The sequence below is a fragment of the Budorcas taxicolor genome, chromosome 21 (genome assembly GCF_023091745.1).
Source record: "Budorcas taxicolor isolate Tak-1 chromosome 21, Takin1.1, whole genome shotgun sequence".
Taxonomy (NCBI): Eukaryota; Metazoa; Chordata; class Mammalia; order Artiodactyla; family Bovidae; genus Budorcas; species Budorcas taxicolor.
Window position 1 is genome coordinate 10,476,693 of NC_068930.1, and position 23,203 is coordinate 10,499,895.

Below are 23,203 nucleotides of genomic sequence, written 5' to 3' on the forward strand. Positions count from 1 at the left end.
TCAGGCGATTTTGACTTGGACATAAAAGTCACCATCCAGACTACCAGTAGGTCCTCCAGTTTTCCAAACTCTGTGGAGTTTTCTAAAAGGTGAGGCCCCCTGGGTGAACCCCATGCGCAGAGCCTGGGTGGTGACGGGGCAGGTGGTCCCTTGGCGGGGGAAGACCTCTGCTCTCCAGGGCCCACACTTGAGCTGATCGGCCTCTGGGCTCCTGATCCTTGTGTGTGTGCTAAGTTGCTTCAGTCTTTGTGACCCTATGGGCTGCAGCCCTCCAGGCTTCTCTGTCCATGGGATTCTCCAGGCAAGAATACTGGAGTGGGTTGCCACGCCCTTCTCCAGGGGATCTTCCTGGTCCAGGGATCGAACCCGCATCTCCTATGTCTCCTGCATTGGCAGGCGGGTTCTTCCAGCCCCACCTGGGATCTTTGTCATAACCCTGACTTGGCATCTAACCAGCCTGCTCCTTAGAACCCTTGTTGTCACTGCCCACCATAACAGTAAAAATGTGGAGCGGATTACATTTCTGGTCACTGGTTAGGAGTTTATTTCAGCCTTTAGGCTTGGTTTTAACTGTGGTGTTTGAATCTGCTTGATCAACACACATGTAACGTCAGGGCTGCTTAGGAACCTCCTGCTCTTCCCACTATGAGATGACAATGGTTCAGAAAAATGCTAAATATTTCTTCTGAGAAACCACAGGAAGACCCTACATTCAAAAACTATTCAAAATTAGCCTCTCTGCCTAGCCCATGTTCTGGAAGTGCTCACCTTCCTTTAGCAGAGCTGTGTTTTTTTTTATTTACACAGTGATTTTGAGTGAATATTTTGGCCCTTTGATAAACAGTGAGTAGCCCTCTAGAATGGTTTCCCAAGTAGAACCCATGTCACTATAGACATGCCACCTGGTTAAACAGCAGGTGTCTTTATCTTTCATTTGTAAGGAGCTTGAGGTGATGGATGGAGCTGTATCACAGAGCAAATACACTTGGCCATCAATTACTCCATGTGTCCCTAGATTTGGCCCTTTGATGCCCCCGAGAGTCTGAGAGGCTGTCCTGCCCCGGGGCTTGACCCTCTGGCCGCTGCCAGGGCTTCCTCTGTGCACCTCCTCCCTTTTCAGCGGTGACTCAGACTGTTCCCACATGGATGCTCACCAGCTTCTCTTCCCCAGCTGCAGAGCCGGGCAGCCGCTAACTAAAGAAACCTGGTTCTGCCACCAGAAGCCTCGAGGTTTGAGGCAGGTGTCCTGAGCTCTGTGAGCCTCAGTGTCTTGACCTCGGACAGGGGCATGATCGTAAGAGAGCCGTGAGATGCTGGAGGGACTGGGTGCAGGATGGCCCAAGGCGCCTCAGTGCCTGGCGCGGGCACGTCCTAACTCCCTGCTGCTCCCTCACGGCCCTGCCTGCCCCACAGTGCCACTGAGAATGCCCCCAAGGGCTGTTCTTGTGCCACTGGCCGCTGAGAGTCCAAATCAGTAAGGCCTCAGTTTGCTGTTTAACCAGGTGGCATGTCTGTAGTGACATTTTCTTTGTACTTGTGTTTTTCTTCCTAAAATTTGAACTTTTTCTTTTGAGTTAAGGAAGAAATAATCTGTGCTCTTTTTCTGGGATTTTTTTTTTTTTTCTTTTTGTACAAGTAAAAGCAAATCCTCTAATTTGCATGTCACTGGATTAATTTGGAGATAAGACTTCAGCTCTTCATTTTCATTCTTCACAAGGGTTCGGAAATGTTTTTCTAATACCCAGTGTCTGATGGATTACAAATACAGCAAGCAATTTTACCACAGGCAGTTCAATGGCCCTTAGCATAGGACAAGGAAATTATGTTGGTTAGCATCCAAGGAACTTTGTTCTCTGTGTTTGCTTTGTAGCCTTACCTCTTTGTGGCAGAGTTAGAGGCATAAATGAACATTTTAAAAAGGAGAGTGGCCCTTTCTCCTGAGAAGGAGACGGAAGATGCCCTGTAAGGAGAGGTTACATGATTGAGTGGAAAATCAAACTCTGACAAAGAAGCAATAATTTAGGATTATAAAGCAAGCCTGCCATCAAACATAATTATGTGACTTCTTCTAGAGTCATGGAAAATGGAAGACATTTTCAAAAATGAGTGGGAGTATTATGTTGAAAAGCATTATTGAGTAATAGCTTCAGGGCCTAGTAAATAGCATCTCTTAGGCAGCTTGCTGTGGACTTTTTTCACTGTGAATTGGTACTCTCAATATTTTCCCCCTTATTAGATGGTGAAACTACTTTCATTTCCTCTGATAATGAGGCAGTGCTACCAAGTAAATAAAAGTCAACATGCTCCTGGCTATTTGGTCATGTTTTTAAACCACAGATAAATGACCTTTGCTCTACACAGTATGTATTTTCCTGATAAACTATGGGTCTTGATAATTTGTAAGATGCCTCTCATTTTAAATGCAGTGAGAAAGGTAACTTTTTAACAGAACTACGATATAAATATATTTACAGGCAGAGATATCTGGGCGTTTGCTTGTCATGTGACTCACTGACCCTCATCAGACGGCAGCACGGACACCCACACGAGTGTCCCCTTGGCTCGGCCGCGGGCACAGGCCCTCTGTGAGCCGTCATCGTTCTCTCCGCTTCTGCCCCGCAGTGCTCACCCAGGGTAACCTCACGCCCTCTCTCCTCCTCACAGATTTTGGGATGACGAGAGACATCTATGAGACGGACTATTACCGGAAGGGGGGGAAGGGGCTGCTGCCCGTCCGCTGGATGTCCCCCGAGTCCCTCAAGGATGGAGTCTTCACCACTCATTCTGACGTCTGGTACGAGTCCTGTCCTGTCCCCCCGTTTTCTGTTCCCTGTTGCTCGTGTCCAGCTTTGGCTGAGTGTGATGCGGGCCACCCCCTCGTCGTGGACGCGTTCCTGCTGTCAGTGGACACTTGTGGGACCTAAAGACTTTGCAGGACCAATATTTCTTTCAGCGCTGAGCTGCTCACCAGGTCGTTAGGAGACCCAGAGACACAACCCCAGAGGCTGGGATGTGGGGACAAGCCAGAAAACATCACCTTTTTCTGCTTCATCCCCTGCCTGCCTTCTCTCATTTTCTTTCACAATAAATAGATACCGTGGGGTCAGGGCCGGGGGTGGGGGCTGGGGGGTTGCTTCACCTAATTAAACCTTCAGATTACAAACATTGCTTATTTTAGAGCCAAAGTTTGAGTCTTGATGTGTTTTCCTGCTGGTCCCATCTGCTGTCTGTCCTCTTCCAATGGGTCTTCCAGGGGGTCATTGTTGTTGACCCAGGGATGGTGTGGAAAGCAAAATGCCCCCTCGGTCGTGGTCGTATCTCGGGGTAGAGAGCGTCAGAAGCCTCGGGTAGAGGATGCAGAAGCCTCTCACTCACAGTGTTTGTTGCAGCTCCTCAGCAGCCTTGCGGAGAGGTGATCAGGTTCTGAAATATGACTGAGGTTCTTGGCAGGCGAAGGCCCTGGCACATCTGCCTTCAAGAACGTCAGCTAGTTCCCTGGCTGTCCTCTGGGGAGATCCCATCACTGATGTGTTACAGAAATGGTAGTTGTTTACTCCAGCCATCAGGATGACCACATAGAGGAGTTATTTAAACAGTGACAGACGTCATTTTTTTTTTTAACCTCTTGACCCTTCACAGTTCAAGGGCCTTGGATCCTGTTTAGAAGACAGGTGCAAATTGGAAATAGCATTTGAATATGACCCAGCAAAGCATGATTACTTCTTGAGCTCAAGTATGAGATCTGTTTTGCAATCAGTCTGTTCAAGATGCTTCTCTCTTCATGGTCAAATCCAAGTGCTCAACGCCATTTTTAGATAACAGAGATGACGGGGAGGGGCAGGCCTGGGTCCACACTGCCTCTGTTTATTCTGGGATCCCTGCTTCCAACAACTTCGAGGTCAGCTTACAGGGCAATAAAATAGAAAACCACGGGAGCCAAGAAAAACAGGGGCGGGGCAGAAAGATAAAACTAGAGTTGTTGATATCCCATAGGCTAAGTTTACCAAATTCTGGTTAGTGGTGATTGTGACAAGCTGCAGCAAAGCGTGCTCTGCCATTTTTTCTTCCATTTGATGACATTGACATTATGAACCAGGAGGAAAAATATATACAAACAAGAGTAGGGATTTCATCTTCATTCCATTCGCTGTTCCGGCTTTGACAGTGCTTTAGCTTTTTTTTTTTTAATAGTCCTGAGGATAACACTGGTAAGGTGGGTAGGCCAGGATGATGGAGAATTTAGAGGGCTTCTCAGCGGCCCAGAATCTAAGGTGCTCCCCAAGGAATGAAAATCATTTCTGAGTGTATTCAATGGCACAGAACAGTCTCCCCTGCATAGTTAGAGTCACCCCTGCATAGACCTTGAAGGAGATACGTCAGAATTTTAGGATAAGAAGGTGCTCTGAGGTCAGGACTGGTCGCCGAGCCCCATCTACAGTGTCGTTGACAGCTGGTCGGTGAGCTTCTGCTCACATATTTCCCTGGTACTGCTAATTCCTCTCCCACAAGACAGACTGCCCTGATCCTTAAGACATCCTTGGGTTGGCAGGTCTTACTCATGCTGTGCTGAAGTTGGCCTCTTGTTGATACTCCGTTGGCCCTTCTCTCTGCAAAACAGTTCACAACCTGCTCTGGTTTTGGTAAGACAGGCCTTGGAGTTGCAAGGAAGTGGTCTCTTGTCTGTGCTTGAAGCATCTCTGTGCTTCCCTGCTATCCTCGGAGACATTATTCCCAGGCCTTTGAGCGCTGTGTCTTTTCCCCTATAGCTCCTTTGTAGCACTGTGTCTCAAAGGAGTGGCTCCTTTGAGTGAGAAGACACAGGTGTGCCTTCTAGGCATGAAGGAAACCCAGCACAGGACTCAGGAGGCGGAACCCGTAGCTTGAAGGCGCGTTTCCTTCCTGAGCGACTGCACGGCCCTACGGCAGTCTTCATTTCCTGACTTGCTGAGAATCTTTCCAAGTGGCCACAAGCATCCAGAGTTTCTGCCCGCTCCTGGAGTTACTGGTTCTTCAGTGGCAAATCCACATCAGCAGGGAATGTGTAGGGTTCCACGTGCTGGTGAGTGGGACCTTGATAGTTCCTGTCCTGGTGTGAGGAGTGCTGACCTTAACCTGCACTGGAACTGATGTGAGACTCACACCAGGTTGTCCCTTCCTTGGGGAAGACACCCCAGTGCGCATAATTAGGAAAGACTTCACACAAGTGCGTTTGCCTAATGTTTAAGGATTAAGTGCACAAAATTCAAGGCTTGGTTTCATATGAGGCACTGATGTCAAGTCACACTGTAAATGACCTGCTCCTAAAAACCTGTAGGCATTGCATATTTCTTAGTGTCTCTGGCTGTGTGGCCTTGGCCAAATCATGGAGCGTCTGTGGACTTTGGCTGCTGGTCTGTGAGGTAAGGTCTATCTGGGGATGTCTGAGGAACCAGTATAGATCTTTAAATGGCCCCTGTGACAGCTGGTGGCGACAGAGGGGCACATTGGTGGTGCAGAGAGAGATGTTAGCCTCCGTAGCTTGGGGCAGACTGAACTCAGCTAGTGCTGCCCTATGCAGGGCACCTGGACTCCAGCGCTGCGTGGCCCTCACTGACCGGTGACACTGACGTCAGTCCAGAGTCGCTCCAGGGAAGGCCGTGGGGAGAGCCGACTGTGCCACCTGCCGTGTTCCTCCATGGGTGTGAGCTGGCGTGGCCCAGGCACAGCACTCAGTGTGTGCAAGTACAGGGTGCTGGAGACATGGTCCTGGTCCCTGGAGAACGGTCTTGTGGAGAACAGGAAGTGACCCTGATGGGCTGAGATCACGGACCCCCTTCCCAGAAGAGCTGGAGTTGTGGGGCACCCTGAAGTATGGACTGTCCCCTGTGGAGCAGTGAGGAAGTGGGGTCTTAGCAGAGGGGACGCTGGGGGACGCCATCGTGGTGGGAAGCGCTGAGTGCATGTGGGGGACGGTGGGACTTCCTCGGGGGAGTCAGCTGAAAGGAGAGCGAGCGAGGCCCTGGCTGCTGTGTGACGGGTTCAGGACTAGTTTTTCAGGCACTATAAGGACTTTCAAGGGTGCTGGACAGGAGAGGGACCTAGAGCCATGTTTAAAGAAGTTCGTCATACCTAGAGTGTAGAGCTCCACAAGGTACGATGTTGGTGCCGAGAAGGAGGTGTCCCGCAGGCCCGGCGAGGGGGCCGTCTGCACTGAGGATGTGCTGGGGGGCTGGAAGGAGGGGACCAGACCTTCGGGCAGGTCTGAGCCTGTGTGGACAAGCCGTGGTGGTCCTCTGAGGGGCTGCAGGAAGGAAGAGCTCGGGGTGCTGTCAGATGGGAAGGAACAGCAGCAGTGAGGCGAGAAGAGCAGGGTGACAAGACCGAGGTGAGACCGGCCCAGGTAGTGAACCCGGAGTGACCCGGAGCTTGGAGGGGGGCGGCAGGCACTGAGGGCTCAGGGTGGCGCCACCGAGGAGCGCACGGGGCAGGAGGAGACGTGGGCCTGGGGAGCTGCATCTTCAGGTGATTCTTCAGTCCAGGCTTGTGGTCAGTCGGGTGCCGCCGCCTCTGAGGCAGTGACCTAGGTGACCAGGCCAGTTCCGTCTGTGAGATCCCTCTGCCCACACTGACAGGGAGCCCACTGCCCTCAGCCGGGCCTGTGAACATCATGCTCGGGCCTTCGGCTTTGCTAGATGACTCATTCAATGTCAAGACTATTTCTTGGTCACTGAGGTTCAGAAGGACTTTGGGTAGCTTGATCCGAGGACTAAAACTCTGAATGTCTGACATCTGCTCTCGGCATCAGTTTGAACAAAACCCCTTTGTTCATGGAAAGTAGCTGAAGGGTCTAGGGAAGCATTCTGATGCAAAGTCCGTGGCCCTCCTGGCTCTGCTCGGCCAGGTCCCTGGAGCTCTGGGCGGGAAGCGACGCCCCGAATTTTCAGTGCGACTTTGCCCACACCCCCGGTCTGTGAAGGTCCAGTTGGAAGCTCCTCAGGCTTGCTCTTCACTGCCAAGTGGCCATCTTTAATCTGTGGAAATGACCCAAAGAGAAAGGCAGATAGACCGTGGAGAATTTGTGCAAGGTGGCGATGTGTGCTGGGAAGGCACTTGTGCTTTGCAGTATACAGCACTGCCCTTTTGAACACCCTCAGTCTGAAGTTCCTGTGTGTGTGTGTGTGTGTGTGTGTGTGTGTGTGTGTGTGTATTCCGGTCTGAAGTTCCTGTGTGTGTGTATATGTTTATTAGTTTGTTTTCCAATAGTTGGCAGTCTGTCAGTTGTGTCTGATTCTTTGTGACCCCACGGACTGCAGCTCGCCAAGCTCCTCTGTTCATGGGGTTTCCCAGGCAAAAAATACTGGAGTGGGTTGCCATTTCCTTCTCCAAGTAGTATGATCTTCTAAATCGACCGGCAGAGGCACATTCAAGGCAGATTGCACCTGAACCTGCTCCCCTTGCTGACTTGGTTCCTTGACTGCCCCCTTCCCCCTTGGCTAGACTCTGGGCTGAAGGATCCTTCCTGGGATGGGAGCCCTGCCCCAGCCAGTTCTGCCCACCGCTGTCCCCACCTGTGAGGCTGGACCCCCCTCTCCCCAGGCCCTCCTGGACCTGTAAGATCCCCACTGAGCTTTTCAACACCCCAAGGCCAAGGCTTCCATCCCAGACCAGTGAGGTCAGTCAGGGGCCCGGGCATTGGTATGTGTTAAGAACTCACCAGGGGCGCCTGACTCACAGCCTGCATTGGGAACCACATAGGCAGAAGTTTCCAGAACGGGAAGTTTGTTGAACTGCTTGCCCATCTCAGACAGCCTTTGAGGCCACTAAGACACTATCCCAGCTGGGCCTGGGGACCGGCATTTGATTCTCAGTGGGATAAAGCACATTTGGGAGACGTGGCCCTGCAGGGCCCTGAACTCCGTTTACCCGGGGCTCCCATCAGAGGTCAGGAGCTCGCGGGCCCTCAACACGCCATCCTCTCAGCTGGCAGAGTCGTGCCCCTAGGGCTACCGCACATGAGGCAGCTGTTCCACTTAGCCCGCGCCTGGCTCGTGCTTGACGTGCGCTCAGTGGCTGGAAGGGAGAGGTCTCCCAGCCCCATCCTCCCTTTCCGAGCACCTCACGTTTCTTCTCTCCTGGCAGGTCCTTCGGGGTCGTCCTCTGGGAGATCGCCACGCTGGCCGAGCAGCCGTACCAGGGCCTGTCCAACGAGCAGGTCCTTCGCTTTGTCATGGAGGGCGGCCTTCTGGACAAGCCGGACAACTGTCCTGACATGCTGTACGTATGCGCCGAGTCCCTGCAGCCTGGCGGTGCCGGACTGGCCAGAGCACTTGAGACGAGGGCTTACCTTAACGGAAGAACCTGGGCATTTGGGCTGGTGCCTTTATCCCACCCTATCTTCCTTAATCTTGGGAAGATTTTTGCAATGCAGTTTGCATTGCAGTTTCTCAGGCCAAACGTCTTTGTGAAATACTTGAGCCACAGCAATCCCTGCCAATCTTCTCCAGGCAGAGTTGTTTTAAAAAAAAAAATGCAGCAACCTGACATTGCTTCCTCTGAAGCCACAGTCCAGGCTGCTCCCTGGCCACTGGCAGGGCTCCTCCAGGCTCTGGGTGTGACCTGAGACCTACTGCAGGCTGCTCCAGGACGCTGCCACCACCTGCATCCCCCTCAGGTTTCTTCCCTGTTAAGTGTTTACAAAGGTTGTAAACAGAGTGAGGGGTGGGCTCCTGGTAACCTGCTCCAGCAGCCGTGCGGACCGGGAGGCAGTTCTGGGGGCCACCTGGCACACGGCTTTCTGTCCTGAGATTCGTCAGGAATGGGAAACAGTCCGCCAGCCTCGTGGGCCTCCCTGCTCAGCGTTCTTGGGGCAAGCCCCTCTGTCTGTGGCAGTCAGCGCTGCCGAAGGTGTGAGGCCGTGCCGGTGTGCTGTGGTTGGGTCTGCAGGTGCAGACAGGGACGGGTGAGGAGCACTGGGCTTGCTTTCGACATGCACCTTCAGGCAGGGCTCATGATTTTCTGGATCCCGACAGGTGAGAGGCAGGCTACCACTAATACCTCAAGCCCAATCCAAGAATTTCCAGAAGCGCTTTTCAGGACAGGTTTGGCCTCACATTGGAAAGGACCCCAGGGGAATTGTTGGGCTGTTTCTCTGTCCACGTGGAAGCCGCCCCGCCCCGCCCCCACCCAGCTCTGCCACCTCCCTGCTTCCCAGCCTCGAGTGAGCCCTTGCTCGGGGGAGGGCCGCATCGTGGTCAGATGATACGGACGTGAGTCAGGCACCGTGCTGTGTGGGGACCAGGGAAATCAGCCCAACAGCTGGGAAGGCTCGGTTCACTTGATCTCTCAAGGTTTACGTGGATCGGGAAATGGGGATGCTGGGTCCTCTGCTCAGTGTGACAAGGTTGAGATCAAGATGTCAGCCTGGCTGTGACCGTCTGGAGTCGGGCTGCCCTCTCCCAGGCCCCTTTGGGCTGCTGCCAGGAGTCGGCTCCTTGTGGCTGTAGGACTGAGGTCCCCGGGTCTGGCTGGCTCCCAGCTCCCAGTCCTTGCCACCACTACCTGCACTCCCCGCCACGAGCTTCTCACAGTGGAGCAGCTTTCTTCTTCAAGGCCAGCAAGAGGAATTCTGCTGCTGCTGTTGACTTTTTTTTCTTTACCTAATTAAGTCACATCCATGCTGGGTAATCTCCCTTTTGATTAACTTAGAGTCAGTTATTAGAAGCCTAAATGAAGGAGTAAGATCTCATCACACTCACAAAGTCCCTCCCATGCAGGTGAGGGGATCATATGGGGCATTTGCAGCAGGGGCAGGGATCTTGGGGACCATCTTAGAGTCTGACAGCTGCAGCCTGGGAAGCAGAAACTGTTGTCCTGGCAATAAATCAAGGTTTTGGTTTTTCTCTAAAGCATGTTTAGTGTAGCTTCCAAGACTGGATCCCTGAGCTCCAGGTAGAGTGTGGGAGGGGTGGTGGGATGGGGGTGGGCCTGTTCTCCTGGCTCCGACTGTGCTGCTGCTTTGAGAGAACATTAGCTGGGCATCCTACTCCTTAGCTGCTGCCTCTGAGCATTTGCTCAGCCAAAGCAAATGCTGTTCTGTCTCTAGGACAGCTCCCATGGCGTTAGGAAAGAGGCCAGGGAATGCCACAGGAAAGGCAACATCTTTGCCTCAGTGTGTGTGTGTGGAGGTGGGGGTGCCCATTGATCATCTGAGCATGGGCCCGGCCTAGGAAACCTGCATATGTCCTGGACATGGGGCACAGACCGTGACAGGAAGCTCCACTTCTCAGGAGGCCATGCCTCGGGGGACACCAGGCATCCCAGATCCCTCATCAGCAGACTGCCTGGCACAGCGTCTTCAGACTTTGGGACCCAAAGTTGGAAGAGACTCAGACAGCCACTCAGTACGTTTTCTTGCCCCTCACGGAAACTCCCTCCTCTCCTCTGTTATTATTTTTTTTAGTTGCAGCATAACGTTGTCTGAAACCTAACAGTTTAAGACAACAGGAAGCCTGTATTATCTCTCGGCATTTCTGGAAGTCAGGGAGCCAGGAGCAGCTTAGCTGGCTGGCTCTGACCGGGGGTCTCCTGAGGTCACAGTCCGGCTGGCAGCCAGGGTTGCACTCATCTGAAGGCTTGACCCGGGCTGGGATCCACTCACCGCTGTGCTACACGAGGCCTCAGTTCCTCTGTGGTGTTGCTTGAGTGTTGTCATGCTACGCAGCTGGCTTCTCCTAGGTCAGGGCTCGGCAAGCCTTTTCTCCAGAAGGACATATCGTAAGTGGCAGGTAGTACTTATTTTCAGCTCTGTGGCCCCTGCGATCTCAACTGCAGATGCTTGCCTCGGCTGTTTACAGGAACAGTCAGAGACCTCAGAGGAACAGGTGTGCTTGTGGTCCAGGAAGACTTGTCTGGATCCTTTATTTGAATTTCACATAGCTTTCGTTTTGTTGTAAAATATCGTTCTTCTTTGATTTTTTTTCCCAGCCATTTATTGCTACAGACAGAAAAGCCGTCTTTAGCTCCCAGGCTTGCAGAATCAGAGAGCAGGCCAGATGTGGCCCGTGGGCCTGGAGCTCGCCTGCCGTGCCTGAGGGCAGTCGCTCCCGTTGCAGAGCAGAAAGCTCGCACGGTGTTCTTCGTGGCCTGGAAGTCACGTTCCTCGGTGTCCAACACTTCCTGTGGGCTGTGTCTGATGTGATGAGATTCTGTGAGGCGTGGACACCGGGACGTGAGGGTCTCGGAGGCCAGTGCTGTGCCCGACTGGTGACTGCCCTCCACTTCGGACGGTGTAGCCGCAGCACTGTTGGCAGCCCGTGAGAACCGCCTTCCTTCAGAACAAAAGCATAAGTAGTGGACTTTGAGGAGCGATGCCCGCTGAATTCGCATGAGCGTGTCTAGAAGTGGTGGTGTGTTAGCAAGTGTAGAAGCAGCCCGGGAAAGCAGGCATGAGCTTTGTCCGTGTGGTCTGGGGGTGTGGGAGGACAGGCACTGTTCCTGAGCTTTCTCTTTCTTTGACTTGAGTCATCATTGTCTCTGAGAAACCTGTGGGCTGCCTGAAGCTGATCTGCCCCCAGGTGACAGGAGCTTTACTGTGATTTAATATCCCTGGGAAGCAGCTCCCCTGCCCTGGGAAAGGCAGCGCACTTCCTGTTCCCAGCCTGCAGTGACAAGGAAACAAACGTACATGGCGCGGTTACTCTGGGATATTAAATGTATAATTCAGAAGGCCTTTCTGCCCTGCCAGGCAGAACCCCCTTGGCAAACTTTCTCCCTTCTAAGAAAGAGCGAGAGGAGGCAAGTTGGTTTCATAGAGAGTATCTGTGTTGTCCTTTTCAATTTATTGATGAGCTTAGGTGAGGAAGACGTGTTCTGGGAGATGGGGTTCTTTTATTACAAAATTGAAAGAATGGCTCTGGTTTTTCCCATGGGAGAGGAAAGTCACTGAGCCCTTGGGAGCTGCCTGAAAGCCGTGCTGGGCCCCACATGGAAGAGAGCTTGTGTGCTCCGGTTCCGTGGTTCTGGAGGTGTGGATGGCACCCACAGGGTAACGGGGCGGGTGTGCAGGGGCTGCTGGGGGACCTCAGCTCAGCGTCTTTGCTTGGCAACGCCAAGCAGTCGCCGGCTGTTCTGAGCAGCCAGCAATCCTGATGCCCTCCAGAGGACGGGTGCCTGGCTTCAGAGGAACAGCGTCAGGGACCAGGCCTCAGCGCGTCTAGGCCCGCGGGGCTCAGTCCTGAGATGCAGTGTGGATCGCTGAGCGCAGGGTTGGAGACCGATCGGCCTGCGGCTCCTTGGCCTTGGCTCACGCTCAAGCCTCCACACTCAGCTGCCAGTGTCCTGGAGCCCCTCCGAGCACATGCTGGCTGCTCTGGCCTGGAGCCAGGGCTGTGGGGAGCAGTCCCCACTCCCAGCCGGCCCCGTGACTGAGAGGCCGGGGCACGGGCGGGACAGAGGCGGGCGTGGAGCGAGGAGCGTGCTCTCTGCCCACGGCCCCCCAGATCGCCCAGCTGGACCTCTGCCGGGGAGGCCTTCAGGGTGCGCCGTTCAGAGAGGAGTTTGAGCTTCAGTCCAGAATCGTCAGCTCGCAGATGAGTCTGAAGCAAACTCGGTAGACTCTGGTTGTTTTGCAGTTTTCAAGCACGGTTTTTCCCTATTGCTGACTGTCGGAGATCCTGGGCCAGTTGTGTGGGAACTGAGCACTTGAGTGGGACGCAGACAGGCTGGGATGGCACTCATGCCTGGAGAGCCTGCAGCCACTTCCCCGGAGCTGGGCCCCGCCTTTGATCTCTGCCCTGAGACAGAGGAACGTGGGCTGAGTGATCAGGCCGGCCCCCAGCCCCCTGCCCCTGCCAGCCGAGGAGCAGGGCAGGAGCCTGAGTGTTCAGGGAGGCGAGGAGGGGTGCTGTGAGCCCCGCAGGTCCTCTGTGGAATGCCGTCTCTGTCATCACGGGGACAACGGAGGCCGCTTTTGGCAGGTGACCGCAGGCTGCCCACACACGGCCGGGCCGAGGGTGGGGTGGAGACGGCCTCCACAGGCGCACAAAGGTGGCAGCTCCATCTGGTCCTGCCCAGGTGACGGCCACGCACATGTGCGCCTCCCATGCGGGCATTCAGTGCAAGACAGCTCCTGCTCCCCAGAGCCAACCAGTTGTTAAAAAATTCTGCTTTTTTTAAAGAGGAGTTTTATCAGCTCATAAATCCTTCTAGAGTCTACTGGAAAGTTTTCTTGTGGAGATAGTGTAAACAAGGTCTTGAATTTCGCCGAGTGAGAAAAGACTGCCTTTCATGGGCAGCACTGCCCGGCCGTGGCTCTGGGGAGGTTTGGACGCTGTCATGTGGCTTGTTGGTGCTGACATCACTCACAGGCCTCCTCCTCTGCGGGGGGCACTCCTCAGCCCCAGCCCGAGGGGTGCGGAGCCAGGACCCGTCATGTGTCCTTGGCCCTGGCTATGCTTCTATTCAGGGCTAAGTCAGTTGGCTAGAGAGGAAATCACAGCTGAGCCATGGAGAGGCATGTCATGTATTTATGGCTTTTTTTTTTTTTTTTTTTTGGGAGGGGAGGCATCGGTCCTTTTTCATAGGAAATGATGGAGGTGAGGATATGGAAGGGGCTCGTTTGCCATCTGACCCAGGAACAAGCCGCCAGTTTATCTGCAGAGCCCCCACAATACCTGTGACTGTCAGTGGATGGCCGAGAGGGAGACGGGGCAGGACTGTGGTTTCTCTCGTTGAGGCTGAGAGCAAGTTTCTCTTTCTGAGGTTGGTGGTGGCATTCCAAGTGCAAGCAGGTCGTTCGTGAGACTTCCATTCCTGCTCCACCCTCACTCATTTTCGGATCTATAAAATGGGGCTTTATTATGATATGCACCTTCCCAGACCCATGCAGAGTAATGCTGTATACACCCATAAAGCTCCCAAGAGCACTGGTTGCCTACCGTGGGGTTAGCGTCCTGACCTCTTGCAGGTGGTTTAGTTGGGAGGGGAAGAAGTAGTCCTCCTGTTTTGACTGAGTCTTTCTCCACTAGAGCAGGGGTGGGAAGCTTTTTCTGCCAAGGGCCACACGGTAGGGCTCACAGGCCGAACCATCTCAACTATTCAGCTCGTACAACTGCTGGTTTGAAAGCAGCCACAGACCCTATGCAAACAAACCGGTGTTTCCGTCACAGTAAAGCTTGATCTACAGAAGCAGGCAGCCGGCCGCTCTCTCATGCCCGCCTGCACTCGAGGCCACACCCTCTGCTCTCTGACTTGACCTGACACCCTTCTCCCCAGGCCTTCCAAGGTGCCTGGCTGGTGGACCTGGGAGCCTTCCTGTCCCCTTGGGCTTTCTCTCTTTGAAATGTTCTCTGGGGCCAGACTCAGGTCTGTCAAATGTCAGCCTGAGGCTGGAAGCCAGGTTGGGGCATGTTGAGCTTCCTAGATATGGGGAATTCCATTTGGCCATTTGTACTGAAAAGTATCTCATTAGCCAGAAGTTTTGAAACAAAACATAAAACAGAACAGTTTCTGGCGAGAAAACAAGTGGAAGGGAAGGCACTCTGGTCTCCATGAGAAAAGGCCACTGGCTACTGTCTCCTCAGAGCCTCCTCCATGCTCCCGGCAGCCTGGACCTTTGTTCGGCCACCTCCCGTCTGCCCCAGAGGTCTGGGTAGCTGGAGCCCTCTGCATGCCGGGTGAATGAGGGGTGCCCCTCCCCCCGCAGCTGTGCTGAACCGCTATCAGCACAGCCTGCTCCTGGCTTTTCCCCCGTGCAGCTGCCTGTTCTAGGGGCTCGGGCCTGATGCTGGGCCGGTCACTGTGGGCACATGACGCCGAGGCTTCCCAGGTGCCCTCTCTGCCTGCCCTGGGCCTGAGCAGGGACCCTGGCACCAGGCTCTCTCATCTGGCTCCAGGCCCCGCTCTCGCTGGGTTCAGGGCAGCCCATCTCCCATGCTGGCTCTGCCACCTTGGGACACGCCGAACGCAGCCTGAGCCCAGGCGCTGGAAGGGGGCCCTGTGCCCCTTCTGTCTTGCAGCCACACTGCCTGGCATTGCTTGTCCTCAGTTCTCTGCCAGTGGCCCCCTGCGTCCAGGAGGAAGCTTGGAAACAGCGTGGGTAGAACTGAAGGAGAGAGCACCGTGGGGAAAACTGATCGCTGCTCAGCCTCCTTAGCTTTTTAATTCTGGAAATAATGTTTATCCAGTGGCTGCAGGAGATGCTTCAGATAGAAGGCTGGTTTGCATTTTATGTAAATACGTGTAATAAGAGGCTTTTGTGGGTGGCTCAAATACCTACAAAGAATCCGCCTGCAATGTGGGAGACCCTGGGTTCCATCCCTGGGGAAGATCCCCCAGAGGAGGAAATGGCAAACCCACTGCAGTGTTCTTGCCTGGATAACCCCATGGACGGAGGGGCCTGGTGGGCCACAGTCCCTGGGGTCGCAAAGAGCAGGACATGACTGAGCGACTGGCACTCTGTGTGGGACCTGTGTTTGTCCCTCTTGGGATGTGAGAGTTAGGGCTGAGTCCTGCATGTGGGTAAAGTGACTGCAGTGGTGGACGTAAGTCGGGAGAAGCTGAAGGCTACCTGTGTCAGAGAGACACAAGCAGATACTCTCCTGTGTCAGAGAGAGAAGGTAGACACTCTCCTGTGTCAGAAAGACACAGAGCTGGGGGCCTGACGGCCTGCGGCGTGCTCCCTGCGCTCGGCGTGGCGGGGCCGCCCGGCCTGCGCCCTCCGGCGGGGCCCACCTCTGCCATCTCCCCGCAGGTTTGAGCTGATGCGCATGTGCTGGCAGTACAACCCCAAGATGCGGCCTTCGTTCCTGGAGATCATCAGCAGCGTCAAGGACGAGATGGAGGCGGGCTTCCGGGAGGTCTCCTTCTACTACAGCGAGGAGAACAAGCCGCCGGAGCCGGAGGAGCTGGACCTGGAGCCCGAGAACATGGAGAGCGTGCCGCTGGACCCCTCGGCCTCCTCTGCCTCCCTGCCGCTGCCCGACAGACACTCAGGACACAAGGCCGAGAACGGCCCGGGCCCGGGCGTGCTGGTCCTGCGGGCCAGCTTCGACGAGAGGCAGCCGTACGCGCACATGAACGGGGGCCGCAAGAACGAGCGCGCCCTGCCGCTGCCCCAGTCCTCGACCTGCTGATCCCGGAGCCCGGCCGTGCACACAGTAACGCGCGCGCGCGGCGGCGGGGGTGGGGAGAGAGTGTTCACAATCTATTCACAGCTTCCTGTACCTCAGTGGATCTTCAGAACTGCCATGGCTGCCCACAGGAGACGGCTTCTCTGCAGTAAACACATTTGGGATGTTCCTTTTCTCAATATGCAAGCCGCTTTTTATTTCCCTACCCAAACCCTTAACTGACACGGGCCTTTAAGAACCTTAATGACAACACTTAATAGCAACACTTGAGAATCAAGTCTCCTCTCTCTCCCTGTCTCTATCACTCTCTTCACACCTTTCTCTCTCTTTCTGCTTCATGATGGAAACACATTTGCCGCAAGCCCAGGCAGGATGCCCTCTGCATCGGATTGAAGCGAGGGCTGCCGGTCTGTGGCCCCACGTTGCCCTGAACACACCTGCCGGTCACCGTAGGTCTTTATACAAAAACAAACACGTTGAGACGGGATTTTTTTAACTGTGTCTTTAACATTTTTAGGGACATACGAAATTTACAAAGGGCCATCGTTCACCCAAGGTTGTGACCATTGTTAACGCTGCCAAATTCTGCCAAAACCCCCACTTTTCCCCCTCAGCGCCCCTCCCCCGCCCCCCCCACCACCACCGTTCTCTCCTTTCCGGAGGCCTGGGCGAGCCGGGAGCTAGTCACTTGTTAAGGGCCACGCTGCTGACGCCCTGCACCCGGTCATCCCCGGTGTTCCGAGTCTCGCCTTCACACAGGTCCGATGGCTTCTGACGAGGTTATCTGGGGGGCACTGGACAGAATGAGACTCGCTCTCAGTGAGGATGGGGAGAAGCCAGCCTGGCTTCCCCACCCCACGCTTTCTGCACCCCCACCTTCTAGCCCCCCGCCCCCCGGGAATTCTGGAGGAAACAGGCCCTGTTGGGAGTCTGGAAGACAGGCTTTGAGTAAAGGTCGTCCACGTGCCAGTCTCCTGCCCCCGCCCAGCCCCCAAGGACACAGACGGGAAGGGGTTGCCAGGGCCTCAGCCCACCTGTTCATGCAGGTCTGCAAGGAAAGCAATCCCAACACCACATCAGTGCGAAGAAAAGCAGTACATGGATTCAAGCATTCTAAGCTTTGTTGACATTTTCTCTGTTACTAGGACTTCTTCGTGGGTCTTACAGTTCTATGTTAGACCATGAAACATTTGCATACACATCGTCTTTAATGTCACTTTTATAACTTTTTTACGGTTCAGATATTCATCTATACGTCTGTACAGAAAAAAAAAAAGCTGCTATTTTTTTTGTTCTTTATCTTTGTGGATTTAATCTATGAAAACCTTCAGGTCTACCCTCTTCCCTCTCTGCTCACTCCAAGAAACTTCTTATGCTTTGTACTAGAGTGCGTGACTTTCTTCCTCTCTTCCCAGTAACTGATACTTATATAACATAATTCGCCATGAACTGTTTGATGCCTTTTTATAAATACACAGCCCTCCCTGCTCCCCCTGCCCCGTTAGTTCTGTTCTACCCGTAGGCTCTGTGGGCACGAAGCTGGTGAGGGGGGCGCGGAGGGATGGCAGGTGCCTGCCCCGACCCTCTCTCCCCAGCCTGCCCTCACACCGCGTCTGAGTCTGTTACAGTGCAAGACATGATACAAACTCAGGTCAGAAAAAAAAAGGCTAAATATATCGCACATCCTTGTTCAGTGTTGATACTCACGGTTGTTGACAAGTCTCAGCTTCTCTTTCCCTTGCCTTTGTTTCAGTTGTGACACATATATCTTTTTTTTAATTCTTGGGTACAACAGCAGTTTTAACTGCAGACACTAGGCATTTGGATTACTTTTTTTTTTTTAATGGCTATTTAATCCTTCCATCCCATGGAAAACAGCTGCTGAGTCCAGGGGTGCAGCGGCGCGCGCTCCAGCAGGCCCGTCTCCGGAGTCCTGCCGCCACCCCGCCCCCCGACCGGACCTACCTGTCTTTAGAACCGGAGAGACGCCCCAGGGCAGGCTCCCCGCCCCGCAACCCCCGGCGCCGGTGGGGAGTGGGGCGCAGGGGCGGTGTCCTCACGGAGCCACCGGCAGCCCCTCACCAGGTCAGGACAGCAGGCGCCGCGGGGCGAGGACCATGCCCCGTGCCCAGAGGACCAGGGGCCTGGCGCAGGGGAGTCGATCCCCGGCCAGCAGGCCGAGTGCTCGGAGCCCGGGGTCTCGTTTTGTTTAGTTTTTCGCAGTTCTCACCAGAGTAATGACAGCACAAGAGTTGCTTCCGGGATGGAAATGTTTAAATTAGGAGTAAGAACAGAGCTATACAGTATGGTGATTGCTAGTTGCGACTGGAGATTAAACACACAAAAGAAAGTTGGTAGTGCTTTTTCGCTTGTCACTAGTCTCGGACTAGTCCCACTATTTCCTCTAGTCTCTGTCCCATAGTTTTTCCCTTAAAAAATGAGAAAAAGAAAAAAATTAAGGTATATGTAGGAGTTTTAATTTATTTTGTGATATCAGTTTCAATCACTGTAGAGAAGCCCCCTTATGAATTTAAATACTGAGAAAAGGCTTTTGTGTGTGTGTGTGTGCGCGCGTGTGTGTGTGTGAGACAGGACAGTTTAGGGGTTTTTGTTTTGTTTTTCTTTCCCAAACATTTATCTACCTCACTCTTATTTTTTCTATGTGTATATATAAAAGGAGTACATCTCACATTCCTCAGCACCTGACAATATGCCGTTGATACTGGTAACCTCATGCACACCACAGGCCGCACACACCAGGTGACGCAGGGCGAGGCCAGCCTGTATCCCGGGGTCCCAGCAGCACGAGCTCACCTCCCCACTTGCCTTTCTCTGCGGCGGCTCATTTGGCCTCGCTCCTGTTCTCCTCCTGGCTCGGTTTCCCCAGAGGCAGGGAGGGGCCCCGCAGGTTGTCTTGGAAACCAGCTACTCAGTGCAGACTGGGGGGAGGGGCGGTGGTGTCTAGGGTGGGGACCAGGCCGAGCCAGGGCCCCCACTGCCCCTGTGGCCGCAGGGTGGCCGCTGGGCCCTCAGCCGGGTCAACTCAGCACTCTCTGCGGCCACGTGGGCTCCGAGAGAGCCGGGCGAGCGCCTCCTCCTCCGGGTTCTCGACCTGGTGGTGGCCAGCCCCAGGTAGGATGCAGGAAGAGTCCCCGCCTCCCTGTCCAGGCTGTTCTCTCCACCTCGCCCTCACCTCCTTCCCAGGGGCAAACAAAGACGTACCAAACCTTTGGGCTGGAAGGGGCTGTGCCTCCTCCCCCGCTGCCGCTGCTCACAGGCGGCCGGCGCCCCCTCCAGCAGCTGCTCTCACAGGCACTGGTGTTTCATCTGGGAAATGCAGAGGTGGGGATCTCCCCAAGTGTGGAGGCTCCTCTCTGCTCCCAGGACTGCAGTTGTGCTCAGGAGCTCCTCTCTCCTGCTGGAACACCCCTCTCCTTCCCCAAGTCCCCTGGCACCTTAAGGTCATTGAGAAGTACTGTCTGATCAGGGTCTCCCGCTTCCACATTAGGTGACCCCGTGGAATAGTGGCCTCGCCTCCGTTTTGCACACACCTACCGGTTTCCACAACTGGATTTCTACAGATCATTCAGCTGGTTATAAGGGTTTTGTTTAAACTGTCCGAGTTGTTGGTGTCACTTTTTGTTTTATGTAGGTGGCTTTCCTTTAAATAGAAAACACTAACAGTATAGTGCCCATCATAACAAATGCTTCAGACACACAAATAAAAAAGAATTTTTTGCTTGTGTGATGGTGCAGTTATTTTACTGGACCAAACCACCCACCTTGACTATATACCAAGGCATCATCTGTCCACAGTTCTAGCCTAATTTTACGCTCATTTCCCCACCTCTTCTTGGTTTCCTCCTTTGTGTGCTCCAAATAACTTAAGCTGAGTTGCGGCGTTCTCCGTGCAGCCTCCTTTTGACAGCAGCTCGCACTGCTTGGCGTGACATGAACCACTGAGGCACATCATTGAATCGATGTGATCATTAAAACCTGACCACACACAGCCCTTCCCTGAGGCAGCAGGAGCTGGTGTGTTCTGGAGACGTTGTTGAACTGCAGCTGGGTGAGACCCAGACCACCCCAGGACTCCCTTAGAGGATGTCCTGACATTTGACACAGTTGGAATGAGCTTCCTCCTTGGAAGAGAGAAGACTATGTTCATGGCCCACACTGGCCTTTCCTTCCAGCCTGTTTCTTATGACTTGGAACATTTCAATAATAGGAAAAAAAAAAAGGTTATTGTGGAACTACTCGATCGAAAAATGCTTGGCATGAAGTGGTGTGTTCTGAGTTGGGTAACAGATGTCAGAGCCAAGTATGATGCCAAATTCTAGGCCAGTTTGTTCCACTGAAGCCTCTTTCTCAGCAGCCCACCTCTGGGGCAGGCGGCTGTATGGGATGCAGGCCGCTGTTATGACAAGGTCACACGTACCTCAGAGCAGTGAGAAGGCTAGGATACTTGGTCCAAGGTCCTCAGCTGTCACTGTTGGGTCCTCCGGCCAGACAGTGTTAAAGGCAACTCTTTCCAGAACACAAGCACCCTCCAGTTGGCAGTAAAGCTCCGTGGTATGCCTTGGCCCATTCCAGCAGTCCCAGTAATGCATTTAAGGTTTGGGGTTTGTTCTTTTGTTAATATTACTTTTGTGTTTGTTGGCTGTCTTTCCATTTCCTGGGCTAAGCAGCATTGGGAGACATGGCCCAGAGACCAACTCTTTAAGAACCAGTGATGAAAATCAAACTCAACTCCACTCTGACATAGTGGGTGGTACAGATGAGAACATCAAGAGAGGATGTTGCTTAGACTGAACCTCTGTTGCCAGAGATGCTGAAGATACAGACCTTGGACAGGCCAGAGGGTTTCATTTTTGGCCTCCAGCTTAGATGACTAGTTGGTCATTTAGAGAACAAGCAGATGGACACTCCTTGATGGTGCAATGAGGAGGTGGCAGGAAACCACTGTAACAGGGATCGTGAATGACGTGGAGAGAGGAAAGCGTGAGCAGAAGGTGCAGGGCTTGGAAGAAGTGTGGGCTGTGCTTGGAACTTGATGGTTTCTGAAGGTGTCAGACCACATCAAGGCTCAGCAGTCATCCGTGGGCATTTGGTGTCAACAGATAAGCCTCACATCCCACTTTGGAAACTGTTACTGCGGAGTTCAGTCAGATTGTTCAAGAACACGAACTGCATCGCACCGTCAGTTGTCAGTTCTGGGGCGTGACTTTAGGGTTTTGTTTTGTTCATGCAAGAACATAATGATTACTCATCTGTGTGTCCACGTTTGTGTGTGTCCACATCTTTCTGGTGAACATCGTTGTAATTAGTCACTCATTAGCGTTTTCAATAGGGCTCTTAAGTCCAGTAGATTACGGGTAGTCAGTTGACGAAGATCTGGTTTACAAGAACTAATTAAATGTTTCATTGCATTTTTGTAAGAACATAGAATTTTATAAAATGTTTGTAGTTTATAATTGCTGAGAATAATTTAAAGACACTTTTTTTCTCTGTGTGTGCAAATGTGTATTTGTGATCCATTTTTTTAGGACACCTGTTTACTAGCTAGCTTTACAAGATGCCAAAAAAAAAAAAAAAAAAGGATTTTACCCTGACCCGAGCCGTGGTTCACCCTCTTTTCCCCCATGCTTTGTGCCCTAGTTTATAACAAAGGAACGACAGTTTAAGAAGTAGTTCTGTATCTTCAGTATCTTGGTCTTCCAGAACCCCCTGGTTGGGTAGGGGATCATCTTTTACTGCTCATTTCCCTTTGGAGTGTAGCTACTTTAACAGACTGAAAGAACCTCATTGGCCCAGCAAATCACAGAGGTGTTGCAGCCCAGCGGCGCCGTGGCGCCATCCACATCTGCTTGGGTTGGTTGGTACTGTTGGGCGGTGCCTCGAGATGGAAGGACTCCATTGCACGGCTCACGGCTTTCACGATGAGCGCGCCGCACAGACTGCCACAGAAAGACGGTAATTCTGGCGCACGCAGGCCATTTGCTTCCATGCCTCATATCATGGTTAATGCTTTGCTATGACGAGGAAGAGACCCTGTTTTTATTTGAGGCAGAACACCGAATGTAGATGTTTTTCAATAGAAAACAAACTCTTTTTAATAAAAACTACACACATTCAAGATCTTTTTTAAGTTTGACTCCATTGCTTCCTGCTCTCAGTGGGTCATTGGCCATATCAGCACAGCTCCACAAAATCCCCATCACTGGAAACACCTGGGTGTTTTGTGCTCCATGGGAGAAAGGTCCAGAAACAATTTGGGTTTTGTTTGCAACTTTTCCTTTGGATGTTTGGTGTTGCGCAGACACAACCACAGGTGATGGATGCTTGGCAAAGACACCTGTCTGCTTTCTAAGCCAGTGAGGTTGAGATTGGGGTTTGCCAGAGTCTGTCTACCTCTGGGACAAAAAAATAAAAATAAAAATAAAACCAGAAGGCACGATGGAATGGATGCATTGCAAATAATGCATTTTCTGAGTTTTCTTGTTTAAAAAAAAGTTTTTAAAAAAAAGTAAAAACATTAAAAAAAGGTAATAACATGGCCAATTTGTTACATAAAATGACTTTCTGTGTATAAATTATTCCTAAAAAAATTCCTGTTTATATGAAAAAAATCAGTAGATGAAAAAAATTTCAAAATGTTTTTTTGTATATTCTGTTGTAAGAATTTATTCCTGTTATTGCAATATACTCTGGATTCTTTACATTACCGAAAAAAAAAAAGAAACTTTGTCTATTTTGAATGGCTGAAGCTAAGGCAACTTTAGTTTCTCTTACTCTGCTTTTTTCTAGTAGTTAAAGTACTACATGGTTTAAGTTAAATAAAAGAATTCTGTATGCACTTTGGTCTCTGATTTTGCCCCTCCCCACACTTCTGAGCAGGGAAGCTGAGTTACAGGTGGCATGTGTGTTCGCTGGGAGGCATTCTGCGTGAAGGCTTCGCCCTGTTTCCGACAGCTGAACCTTCTCGGCATGCACGTTTCGGGTGAACAGGAAAGCTATTCTATTCTCTCCATTACATCAGCCAGAAGAAAACTTGAATTTCTATAAAATAGAGATATCTGTACTTGATTTTTGACTGC

At 52.6% G+C, this 23,203-nt stretch overlaps 2 protein-coding genes across 3 annotated transcripts in view; one reads left to right on the plus strand and one right to left on the minus strand.

The window, feature by feature from the left end:
• IGF1R (insulin like growth factor 1 receptor) overlaps positions 1-22,691 on the plus strand; it is a 314,862-nt gene extending 292,171 nt beyond the window's left edge. The window contains exons 19-21 of the mRNA XM_052659610.1: positions 2,665-2,794; positions 8,119-8,253; positions 15,728-22,691. Coding sequence (XP_052515570.1) covers positions 2,665-2,794; positions 8,119-8,253; positions 15,728-16,109 — 647 coding nt within the window. The 3' untranslated portion in view covers positions 16,110-22,691. The remainder of the gene's footprint in view (positions 1-2,664; positions 2,795-8,118; positions 8,254-15,727) is intronic.
• Positions 16,754-23,203, minus strand: part of PGPEP1L (pyroglutamyl-peptidase I like) — an 83,588-nt gene continuing 77,138 nt past the window's right edge. The window contains exon 6 of one of the 2 annotated variants that reach the window (XM_052659627.1): positions 16,754-16,900. In XM_052659627.1, coding sequence (XP_052515587.1) covers positions 16,858-16,900 — 43 coding nt within the window. In that variant the 3' untranslated portion in view covers positions 16,754-16,857. The remainder of the gene's footprint in view (positions 16,901-23,203) is intronic. The other variant, XM_052659628.1, reaches the window with a different exon arrangement.